This window comes from Pholis gunnellus (assembly GCF_910591455.1).
Source record: "Pholis gunnellus genome assembly, chromosome: 24".
Classification (NCBI taxonomy): domain Eukaryota; kingdom Metazoa; phylum Chordata; class Actinopteri; order Perciformes; family Pholidae; genus Pholis; species Pholis gunnellus.
This window is the reverse complement of record NC_136551.1, coordinates 10,452,882-10,465,526: the sequence shown is the minus strand read 5'-3', so window position 1 is coordinate 10,465,526 and position 12,645 is coordinate 10,452,882. Positions and strand designations below refer to the sequence as shown.

The 12,645-nt window shown below is 48.9% G+C and overlaps 2 protein-coding genes across 2 annotated transcripts in view; one reads left to right on the top strand and one right to left on the bottom strand.

The window, feature by feature from the left end:
- Positions 1-3,889: 3,889 nt before the first annotated feature.
- Positions 3,890-9,347, bottom strand: xkr6a (XK, Kell blood group complex subunit-related family, member 6a; the record flags this gene model as incomplete). Its single annotated transcript, XM_079186037.1, has 4 exons — positions 3,890-4,394; positions 4,530-4,947; positions 5,601-5,797; positions 8,764-9,347. The coding sequence occupies 4 exons, from the start codon at positions 9,345-9,347 to the stop codon at positions 3,890-3,892; spliced, it is 1,704 nt and encodes a 567-aa protein (XP_079042163.1).
- The window catches only part of gckr (glucokinase (hexokinase 4) regulator), a 26,929-nt gene continuing 19,964 nt past the window's right edge, over positions 5,681-12,645 (top strand). Inside the window, exon 1 of the mRNA XM_079186036.1 lies at positions 5,681-5,813. The gene's annotated coding sequence lies outside the window, so the exon portion shown is untranslated. The remainder of the gene's footprint in view (positions 5,814-12,645) is intronic.

Below are 12,645 nucleotides of genomic sequence, written 5' to 3'. Positions count from 1 at the left end.
CCACACGTGAGAACTTCTGTAAAGAAGGAACTGTGTTTTTGTTTTTTTTTGGTTGTGTCAGACCTGATTTGCGTTGAACCTGATCTCTGATTGGCTGGAGCTCTGGGTGCGAAGGGGGCCACGGTCTTGGGTCAGAGGTCAGTGCGAGGGAGAGGGGGGAAGCTAGTGGGACTGCAACCCAAAATAAGCTGTCTTTAAACCTTTACGCCTCTGCAGTGACCACGTGTTTCCTCAAAATCTAAGACATTCATGCAAGAAATTCAGGATCTGAACAGAAAATGTTGCATCTTCGTGTTTAGTTTTTTCTCTCCTTCGATTCCTGTGCTCGGACACATCTAAACCCATGCTTAATGTACAGTGCGTGTCCACGTCAGAGTGTACCAAAACAATAGCACCGCCCTCCTGAAGTTAATCTCTAACCATGACTCGGGTATCTTAAACAAAAAGAAGACTTGTCCATCTCCACTTCTGTGGAGCGGAGAAGGCTTTGTTGCTTTTTTCCTCAGAGACGGAGGGTGTTGCTGCTTTTCTTTCTGTACACTCAACGTGAAACACTAAACATACCTGGCTAAATTCTTCACACCACTGTGACCATGACGATACAAAAAACATCCGTCTTTACTCGATAGCACCATATGAATATTGTTCCCAAATTATAAAGGGGTAAGGGATCATTGGACATTAGTGTGTGTGTGTTGAAGCGGTGAGGTAGGGACACATCCCATGTTGTTGCACTATTTCTCACTGTGTACTAAGCATGTCTCCCTGCTGTGTGTGTGTGTGTGTGTGTGTGTGTGTGGGGGGACCCTGTGTGTTGTGTGTGTACATGAAGCACTTCTCCTAGCGTCGGAGACTTGCATAGCTTCTGTAGGAACCGGGAAGAGCAGTTGTGCGTTCGGACGGAGCCTTTTGGCACAGCCTTGGCCGACAACTGAAGGCAGTACTCAAGTTGCACCATAGAATTCAAAGGGACAATCTGCCCTTATTGCACCATAAGTACCTGTGTGTGTGTGTGTGTGTGTGTTTCGTATTTGCACCATATGAAGTGGGATTAGCAGCCAATTGACTCCGTAGCTCGTTGCACCATATGAACCCGATGCTGCTGCTTCTGCTGCGCGTTCGCACCTACTGAATCTAGTTGGCAGCAAATGAACTGATTTGTCCTGTTTGTTGTTGTTGTTGTTTTTGTAAATCGTCTATAGCACCACAGAAAAATAATGTCAGCTCACTGTTCGTTCACGTTGGTCTAACGTAAAAGGATACGTCAACATTTGTTGGTGTTAGTCTCCTGATTTTTTTTTTAAACGTTTGGCTGAAAAATGACACGGCTGCTACAAATTATTATTTTCATGGTTCATTAATCTGCTGAGCATTTTTTTGATTCATTATTTAGTCCTTAACAGAGGGCCGTACTCTACCAATCAAAGTCTGTTTTCAGTCTTGGGGGGGTCCTACTGATAGACTCAAGTGATGTCACTTGAGTCGGGGTCGGTTTGATCCCCTCCACAGCCTGCTGCTGATCTCTGATTGAGGCTAGCAGTAGCCGCTACTAGCGTCAAACACCGAAGTGTTGGTGGGTGAGTTGCATTGTGGGTAATGTAGGCGGCAGGTTTTGATAAGGAAAGGTATCAATTTTGATCTTTTTTTTTTTTTAATCCACAGGGTTTCCTGCCTGTAAGTGTATTTATAATCTTAATTTTTGCTTGATTACTGATTTATTTAATCATTATATTATATTAATTGACTAATCAAGTATTTGTTTCAGCACGAAAAAAATATTTTATTTAATTGTCAATTTTACTGATTGAAAACAGTTCGACACACCGTGACTAAAGAAAAATAAGCACCCGAAAATGTTGACGTCCCCCTTTTTCTAGCTCTCTTTACAACACCTTTCTCTTTCACGTGCTCGATCCTCTTGGACAGCAGCTAATAACAATAAGAAGCTTGTGAGTGTTCATCTGAAGGCGTCACATGGCTGCGTTTCACCTGCTCTACCGCTGACGTGGGACTGGAGAAAACACTTTCGCCGCTTGTGTCTTACTCGCCCGGTGTCGAGGCGCCCCCCCCCCCCTGAGCGGCGTGTGGTTTCGGGAGCAACGTCCCCCGGCGACGGACTGATGACCGACATCTCGACTCGTGCTGTGTCGCCTGCCAATGTAGCAGCTTGGATCACAGGGATAAACAAACCAAATAAATAAATAATGAGCCACACATCACAGCTCAGCCGTGGGCGGCTTCGGAGGAGTTGATATTGGACGAGTCATCGAGAGGGTTGTGACGATTAACGACCAAAACTGTTTAGTGTCGGCTTCAGTGGCAGCACCCTGTTAGCGTGAGACCAACATAATTAAGACTTCACACCAAAATGTAGTAGACATGGATCAGAAGGAATCAGCCTCGCGTTACCTAGCAAGGTAAACCGACAGAGTAGCTAAAGACAATCTAACCTCCCGGCATAAAGGGAATTCATCTGTAAGATGATGGTGCCACTGTGTTTCACTTTAACACTGGAAAATGTTGGAGTCTCCATAAGAACGGTAGCATTAATATCATATTTAGCTCCATGCTAACGCCATAGCATACACGTTTGTGTGTGAGAGAGAGTGACGGTCCTCTTGGCAATACAAATATAATTTCTTTAACATATGGCCTGTAGATTGGAAACGTTTAAAACTGTCTCAGCTAATATCTCAGCTATCTCACTGTAGTTTTTAATTTGGCACAGAACATTTTTATTTGCACAGTTTCACATTGACAGCCATTCAGAAACAAGAACATGACATTGTTTTAGAGGTCTTATTTTGAGCTGCTTTGGCTTCTCGTGTTCTCTCTTTTGGAGTTGATGTTGCTAACTGTCGTCGTGTGTCGTGTATGCTTTAGTGTTAGCATTCTTACAGAAATAGTTTGACATTTTAGAAAATATGCTTATTGTCTTTCTGGCTGAGAGATGATACCTGTGTTTCATCTCTCCTTTCTTTAATTTCAAACATAGCAGGGCTAGCTGTTTATATGCTAAGCTAAGCTAATGGACTCCTGACTCCAGCTCCATGTTTACGGTGCAGACATGAGAGAGAAACATAACTAACCATGGCACGTAAACAAATATGTGTATTTCCCAAAATGTCAAACCATTCCTTTAGCGCAAACTTTGAGTGGAATTCTGAATTTGTTTGAGTGTGTGTCTCTGTCTCCATCTTTCCCATCATGCTCTGCTGCTCTCCCTGATGACTCAACATACCCTTCAAAACGATTTGACCAACAGCTTTGTCCCCAGTCAACAATAACGTCACGGTACATAAAAAAACATCCCTTCTATACATAGAAAATATATACACTACCTTTAGACTAGACTAACGACGACATGTTCACAAATTCCTTAGTGACGTTCTTACTTTGTGTCACATCTTTTTATTCTACTGAAACCCGTGGAAGTGCGAGCGACACAACGTAAACGGCATGCGGTGGTCAAAGACTCCTATGTGAAACCGGGCACCTTTTTCTATTTTTAGTTTTTTATTCTTCTCAGCACGAACGTGTGATATTAATTCACTGAGACCAGATGAAGAGTGGTCAGAGGAGTTGGAAATAGAGCGTCAGAAGGATGAGCAAGGAAGGAGATGGACTCGCGCTGAAGCAGCTTTGTTGAGTCGTGGCAATGGGACTCGCAGGTCGTGGTCGCCCGCAAGGAATGTGTGTGAATACGTGTGTGCATAAAAGTGTGACTGATTGCTGTTATGCATGTGTGCTTACATCAAGTAGGACGTTGTGCGTCTGAATCTTCTCTAAATCTGAACATCCATGTGTACATCCATCTTTTTTTAGGGTGCCCGTGTGCTTATGTGTGCTGATGTTTGTGTGTTGACGTGTGTGTGTGTGTGTGTGTGTGTCAGAGTGAGGACTCGTACTGCAACAGTTCATACAGCAGGGGTCCGTCACGGTAGCGAATGCCCACAGCGGCCGGCGTTATGTACTGCAGGATGTTTATAGTCCTCCGCAGGCGCCTGTCTACGTAGTGGGCGTCCCACGCCGGGTAACGCTTCCTGGGCATGTCGATTTTTATGAGCGGGCCCTCTAGCTTGGAGGTGATGGGTGCCGACCTCACCTGGAAGACGGGAAGACACGTCTCAGCCACGTCCTCGTCCGTCTCGGACTTGGCCATGTGGGCCGGGGTGGGCGGGGCGGTGGGCGGGGCCGACGGGGGGAGGGGGAGACCCCAGAGCAGCTGGGCGCAGCAGGACGAGGCGGGGCTCGGCTGGAGGTGGGCGGTGGCGGGGTGCAGGAAGCCGTAGTACAGCAGCATGACCAGGACGCCGCCGGCGAACGTCAGGTAGACGCCACACAGCGCTGGGACGGCGTAGGAGTCGGTCAACACCGGGTCCCTATAGGTGTACCTTCAGGATGGTGGCGACACACAGGGTTCAATTCAGGTGTCTACTTGTACTAATGCTATAACTTTTTACATTTTGATTAAACATGATATTGTATTAGTTGCCTCCAGGTTCAAGATGCTAGAAAATGCAACTCACCACAGTCCAGTCAGGATGGTGTTCTCAACCAACACCACAATGTAGTACGCCACCATTCTGTACCGCGTCCGGCCCTCCTTCACGTTGAACCAGCAGAAGATGTAGACGATGCCGACCACCATGTTGAAGAGCACCTCCTCCCACTTGGACATGCAGAAGTCGGTGCCTCCGTGCACCACCCAGAAGGCCATGGCGCACCAGTGGACCACGACAAAGATGCCGAAGTAGATGTGGAAGAGGGAGGCGAAGAGGGCGAGCGAGAGGACGCGGGACGAGATGGTGAAGAGGCGCCAGAAGAGGTGCAGCAGCGCCCCGCGGTAGCTCATGCTGCGCTGGTCATCACGGGAATCCCGCAGCAGCTTGTGGTAGGAGGCCAGGACCCAGGCGAGAGACAGAAGGGAGCCCAGGGAGGAGATGCCTATAGAGAGAGTCAGAGGAGGCGAAATCAGAGAACAGAGGAGGCTGATGATGTGGGTGCTTTTTATTCCTGTGTGACTCAATCAGAGCAAAGTAGAATCAAGTTTTCATGGTTCGTGAAACAAAAAGCACACAAATTTGATTATGAGTCAGTCGGGGTGTTTTGTGTAACAATGTTAGCAAATCCTTAAATAAGAAGCAGTGTGTGACGCGACAAACATTTAGTAATAGCTCTTAATGGTATGAGCCTGAAACATAAAGTTATTTTTAATGTCCCAGCTGCTGTGTGCATCCGCCCCCTGTACTAGTCACATATTTGCATAAAAGTAGAAGGTGTCCCTAAACTCCAGAGGCATAGGGATGAATAACACCAGTGGGTGGCCGCCTAGATGATACATTTTCTGGATGAATAAGGAAGAGTAGGCCGATGGAGTTCGGCTAGCACGTCCCCCGGACACCTATGATTGCACTTTTCTTCTAGGACTACCAGAACCAAAAGCACTGTGAAAACCGCACCATCTGCAGCCACAAATTACAGAGCATGATGTGTGCAAACGGCTAATTACTGTTTGTGCAGCTGTTGACTTGTATGTGCTTTGTGGTCTACATGAAAACAGGGCGTTGTGTTTTTCGTAAACGTGTCCGTCCACCCACACTGCAGCGTCTCGGCCCGGTTCTCCTGGATCATGATGCAGAGCTGCAGGACCAGCTGAGGTGCGGACTCCAGGAAAGTCTCCAGCAGCCGCAGCATGTTGACGTCCGCGTACTCGAACATCATGGCCCAGTACCAGCGCCGCTGGTGCTCCTTCTGCCGACGCGACATGATGCCCAGGTACAGAGTCCTGATGTACCTGCAGGGGATCACAGGTAACAGCACTAATTATAAACACACCATTTTTCCTGCGTTTTTCCTGCTTGTACCTTTAGTTTTAAGATGGTCCCTTCTACTACTGCTATCATTAATCCTTGATGAAATATGAATCGGATTATCCTACAGACAGAAACGAGCTACCATCAGCTTCTTTTTTGACAATCAATCGTTGCAAACATTTGCTTTTCTTCATCACATATGATAGTACCCTGAGTATCTTGTGGTCTGGGACGTTGGTTTGGATAAAAATAGCACCTTGAAAACAATCAACAGATTACTCAATAGTTGAAGCCCTAATGTGGCTTCAATGTATAGCGCTACCGGACTTGTACTGTAAATATTTCTAGGTTTCATTACAGTCTGATCGTTGATAGAACATCTTTATGAACAAAGATGTGGGAAACTACAGTACATGTGGGCGGGATGTAGGCAGCGGTTTCCATTAAATTGCCCAAGGGCACTCACCGACTCTGTGTGGATGCATGTATGTGTTTATGTATGTACGTGCGCAAATCCTCCTGGTTCCCCGTGAGCGCATTACTAATACCCGTGCACGGGTGTCATCGCGTGTGTGCATGTACTCCTACATTATGCAGGAGTCTGCAAGTGCGGCTCCATGTTTGAAACATACAAGCTTAATTCACAAAACATAAATAATGCAGCATCCCTGGGAAAACGCCCACATGTGCATGCACGCCACTTCAGTCACATAGCAGTCTGTCTTAATGCAGATGCCTGTGTGCGATCAACCATGGGAGGGCTTCTAATCAATGATCTAGTGGCACGTTGAGGAGGGAGTGTCTGCTACCTGACAACTCCAATGTGGACCGCATTATCATTCCCATACTTGGTTACAAGCACAAGCCTGTGGACCATGGACAACTTACAATGTGAATATTCTGACGGACGAGCCAAAGTGCTTCTCCGGCGTTCTACTGTTTTACCATGATACATTTATTCAGTTTTACATTTAATTTTCGGTATTTTCTCTACTTAATGTGGTGTCTTCGGTGTCTCTCCATTTTCGTCTTGTTTTCGTCTCGTCAATTATTTGTAAAGCACTTTGATTTGCTTGAAAGGTGCTTTACAAATAAACATGCTTGAGTGACTTCCTGTGTTTAGATCAGGGGCGAGGGGCCATCCCATATATTCCAACCTTTTCTTATTATCCTAGTCTTCAGATATGTTAATGCTTCTAACCAAACCATTTTACAGCCAAATGAGTGGATTATGTAGCTTTAAGATGATACACAAACACCAAAATGATGTTTGTCCTTGACTCAACAATGAAGGATAAATTACCAGCATCGTTTGTTTGGCTTTTTAAAGAAATCTGTTAACAGGAAGTCCCAGTATTCAGGGTAAGGATTGAGGCTTTACTTAATGCCTTAACACGGAGGGATGTGGTTTCAAACCTACCGAATACAGTAGATCTTCATCCCCTCTACTCTCACTCCTCTTGCTCTTTTTTCTACTCCCCTCCCCCCAGTTTACGCGTTGTGTATGTGCAACCTTTTCTCCCTCCTCCTCCTTCCCCCCACAGCCTCTCCATCTCTAAGCGATCCGTCTCAATCAGGCCGTACCATTTCCTCAGCCACAAACATCCCCACTCCCTCCTCCTCCATCTTCTTCTTCCTCCATCTCCTGCCCCTCCACTTCCTCCACGTGGGAGAGTCCATTCCGCAGGCTGAGGGGGGCGACTACTGGGTGGGGTGCATGGAGGTAGAGGTTTCCGTCTGTGTGTGTGTGTGTGTGTACGCGAGGGCCGATTTTAAACCTACAACCACAGAGAGGCCGAGGCAGAGGAGCTGAGTAGCACAGCAGGATGTCAACACACACACACACACACTCATCACTCTACTCTCCCTGCTGACCGCCCAGAGGCAAGTGGACACCATTAAGGAGTATTCTTGGAGAGAGGGGAGGGGAAGGGAATGAGAGTGAACACTGTCCCTGCATAGAGAGCTAGGAGGGAGACAAACAGTGCACTCCTGCTGCTAGTACTACTGCTAGTACTACTGCTAGTACTGCTAGTACTTCTTCTGTTAAAACTACACAAACAAGTATGTGAAATAAGACGTGCGTCTGTATTAGAGCAAAAGGGTCCATGTGTGTTTCTGTTTTTTCCCGCCAGGGCTTTTAGCACCACAATTAGCACCTACCCCTGTCCAACTGCGCGCGTGTGTGTGTGTGTGTGTGTGTGTGTGTGTGTCTGTGTGTGTGTGTGTGTGTGTGTGTGTGAGTGTGAGAGAGAGGGAGATGTGTTGCCAGAAGGGCAGATGCTCTCCCTCTTTGTACTCTCCATGCATGCTGACACTCACGGGAAGGGCCATGACACCGTTTTTTCCACTGGTCTCACACACACACACACACACACGCACAAGAGCGTGCACACACGCAAACACAGGTTCACAAATATGCACACGCACACGCACACACACAGCCCCAACTTCTCTGTTCTTCACCTACAGCGAAGGACCCCTGACTGTCCATGGTGCTGAGAATGACACTGTGGATTGAGGGCACAGAGTGTCAGTGGCTTACATTCTGCTTTTTATTTGTATCTAGAGATTGTACAGTATGAGTTGCAGAATTCACTTTTCATACGGTGACCCAAAAAAAAACAGAACAGAAAGAGAAACTCTCTGACTGTCTCTCTTCATCGCCTAACTGTCTGTCATTCCCAGATAGTAAGTGAAGCGCTGGGGGGGGGTCAGAGAGCCTTTCCCTGTCCTCCTCTTGCTCTTCCTCTCTTGCCTGTCAGTGTGAAGCAAGCGTTGCCTTCTTCTAGCTACATCGGGTAGACACCACTCAACCCATTAAGTGTGTGTGCGTGTGAGAAAGAGCTTGTGCGTGTGTGAGAGAGGGTGAAAAGGGGGGAGGGAGTGTGGTGACAGATTAGGATCAGGTGTGTGTTGTTGTTTGTGACCCCCCACCCCACCTTACCTCCACACTTGTCCCAGCTGGAGGATGTGTATGGTGGCCTGCCACAGCCAGATGGTGGCCAGCTGCAGGCGGTCCCTGCCAGGATACAGGCACCCCAGAGCCACCGCGCCCCGCTTGGTCAGCCCCTCCACCTCCCCGAGCCCCCCGCCGGTGTAGTCCTGCACGAACCAGCGGAAGCTCAGAATCTGCACCAGCACGGACGGTACCAGCACAAAGAAGAGCGTGAGGCCGAACCAGAGGTAGTCCTGCCTCTGGTAGTACTCGTTCGCCAGGCACAGGTCCGTGCCAACGTCCCAGAAGAAGACGATGAGGGCAAAGACGATCCAGAGGCAGTCCAGCCACAGCTGCTCGCGGGGCGGGCAGTGAGTCTCCCGGATGCCGAGCCCTCCGATGGGCTGGCCCCCTCCGAGAGAGCCAAGGCAGGCTGAGCGGCACCCCCAGTAGCAAGCGGAGGTGCGGCAGCACTGGCAGATGTGGATCGCGGCGGAGTCCAGCGGCTCCTCGCCGTCAACATCGTACAGCTGCGCGAAACCGCTGCTGCCGTACCCGACCCCGGCTTTGCCGCCGTCCGACTGCGCGGCCATGTTCCCCTTCCCGCTCCTGCCCTCCTGCGAAATGCACGACAAACGCACCGTGGTGCTTTCTTGCGGGGCGCGGATACCACGTCACTTCCCAGATACCTGCTGTCCCCTTCGCTCTCGTGCAGCGGCGACTGCTGTGTCTCTTTCCCGCTCGGGGCGCGAGGAGCCATCAGGGCCAGTGTCCGCGCGACGGCGGATCCCCTTCTTCCTCGTCCAGTCGGGACACCGCCACCGGGCTCTCGCGAGCAGCAGTGGAATCCGTACCCGTTCTAGTCCAGCAGCCCTGCATCATCCCGTCCTGCGCACGCGGTCATCTAGGGCGACGGGAGGCTATGACGTAATGCATCTCCCGCTGTTCTTAAGACGTGTGAGTGACTGTGTGGATGTGTGTGTGTGGGGGTGCGGACCGGACACCAGGAGCCACGACTCGCGCTAATATAAACCTTCCCGTTCAGTCAACCGTCTCCTGTCTCTCATCCAGCCCGCACTCCGGCTGCAGGTACCCGGCATCCGCTGCAGCCACCGCTCCGCTCCTTTCCGCAGCTCCAGCCCCTCTGCAGCTCCAGCCTCAGCTCCTCACTTTCTCCCTCACACTCTCACTCCGCCCCCTACCGGATGAGGAACCTCAACCCCGAAGTCACATCTGCACGCGGGCACACGCACGTGCGTCAGAATATATATATATTTATATATCTTCTTTTTTTTACAATACGCTGTATTGGAACAGGGTGGATTGTTTTCTAATGAAATCAGCTAGTTTCCTTCATAGGAGGGAAAATGAGATTTCCAGCGTGTGACATTCACCTCTCCATCAATCATCATCCTTTCCTCCACCTTCCATACCCTCTCTCTCAATAATCCCCCTCCATCCATCCATCTCTCTCTTTCTCTCTCTCCACTTCCCACCTCTCACACTCTCCATCTATCCCTGGAGTGGGCCGACTGCCCCGTGGCTCCGCCAGCCTAATCAACCATAACATGTGTGTGTGTGATCCCTGCAGGGAGATAGAGAGGATTTAGGAATACGAGAAACTGGGATGGACTCTGTGTGTGTGTGTGTGTGTGTGTGTGTGTGTGTGTGTGTGTGTGTGTGTGTGTGTGTGTGTGTGTGTGTGTGTGTGTGTGTGTGTGTGTGTGTGTGTAAGTGTAAGAGAGAGGAGAGTAGGAACTATGGGAGTTAGAAAGCTGCGAGGCCGCGGATGGAGAAGAGGGATGGAGTTAGAGGACAGATGAAAGGAGCATGAAAGAGAGAGCGAAAGAGAAAAGATGATTCGAGCGGAAGCTGCTCCAAAGGGATGAAAAGATTGACAGGAAGAATGCACGAGAAAGAGAGAGGATGACTGGAAGATTTAGGGGAGAAAATGGGTGTGTCGATGACGGAGGAGGGGGAAAAGGGGGATTAATCCACAGAAAAAGGAGATGACGAAGGAAGGAGGGATGATTTAGGGAAGGAAATGAGAGTGAGATAAGAAGCAATATTTTTTTATCATAGAGAAATAATAAAGGGCACTCTGAGAGGATTCCTATCAAACTGAAGTAGAATGCACAGCCTACGTCTTAAACACGTGCATGCTCAGCCAGCCCTCTCACGAGCGTGACACTCACACACACACGCGCCTAATTTATTTTGCCTAACTGCACACACACACACACACACACACACACACACAGGCTCAGAAATATGCAAAGCACGTGCTGCATATCTTCATCGCGCACGCGCTTGCTCCTCGTTCTCAGAAGCACGTTTCTGTGCAAGCAATTGCTCACCCCCCCCCCCCCCCCCCCCACTGGAGAGTTGCCTCCTGGTTGCCATGACGACCACAGCTGGAGGACAGGGAGATGGAGGGAGGCGATGGTTGTATATATGATGGAGGCGATGGTTGTATATATGATGGAGGGAGGCGATGGTTGTGTATATGATGGAGGCGATGGTTGTATATATGATGGAGGGAGGCGATGGTTGTGTATATGATGGAGGCGATGGTTGTGTATATGATGGAGGCGATGGTTGTGTATATGATGGAGGCGATGGTTGTATATATGATGGAGGGAGGCGATGGTTGTGTATATGATGGAGGCGATGGTTGTATATATGATGGAGGCGATGGTTGTGTATATGATGGAGGGAGGCGATGGTTGTGTATATGATGGAGGGAGGCGATGGTTGTATATATGATGGAGGGAGGCGATGGTTGTGTATATGATGGAGGGAGGCGATGGTTGTGTATATGATGGAGGGAGGCGATGGTTGTGTATATGATGGAGGGAGGCGATGGTTGTGTATATGATGGAGGGAGGCGATGGTTGTGTATATGATGGAGGGAGGCGATGGTTGTATATATGATGGAGGGAGGCGATGGTTGTGTATATGATGGAGGCGATGGTTGTGTATATGATGGAGGGAGGCGATGGTTGTGTATATGATGGAGGGAGGCGATGGTTGTGTATATGATGGAGGCGATGGTTGTATATATGATGGAGGGAGGCGATGGTTGTGTATATGATGGAGGCGATGGTTGTGTATATGATGGAGGCGATGGTTGTATATATGATGGAGGGAGGCGATGGTTGTGTATATGATGGAGGCGATGGTTGTGTATATGATGGAGGCGATGGTTGTGTATATGATGGAGGCGATGGTTGTATATATGATGGAGGGAGGCGATGGTTGTGTATATGATGGAGGCAATGGTTGTATATATGATGGAGGGAGGCGATGGTTGTGTATATGATGGAGGGAGGCGATGGTTGTATATATGATGGAGGGAGGCGATGGTTGTGTATATGATGGAGGGAGGCGATGGTTGTGTATATGATGGAGGGAGGCGATGGTTGTGTATATGATGGAGGGAGGCGATGGTTGTGTATATGATGGAGGGAGGCGATGGTTGTATATATGATGGAGGGAGGCGATGGTTGTGTATATGATGGAGGGAGGCGATGGTTGTGTATATGATGGAGGGAGGCGATGGTTGTGTATATGATGGAGGGAGGCGATGGTTGTGTATATGATGGAGGGAGGCGATGGTTGTGTATATGATGGAGGGAGGCGATGGTTGTGTATATGATGGAGGCGATGGTTGTATATATGATGGAGGGAGGCGATGGTTGTGTATATGATGGAGGGAGGCGATGGTTGTGTATATGATGGAGGGAGGCGATGGTTGTGTATATGATGGAGGGAGGCGATGGTTGTATATATGATGGAGGGAGGCGATGGTTGTGTATATGATGGAGGGAGGCGATGGTTGTATATATGATGGAGGGAGGCGATGGTTGTGTATATGATGGAGGCAATGGT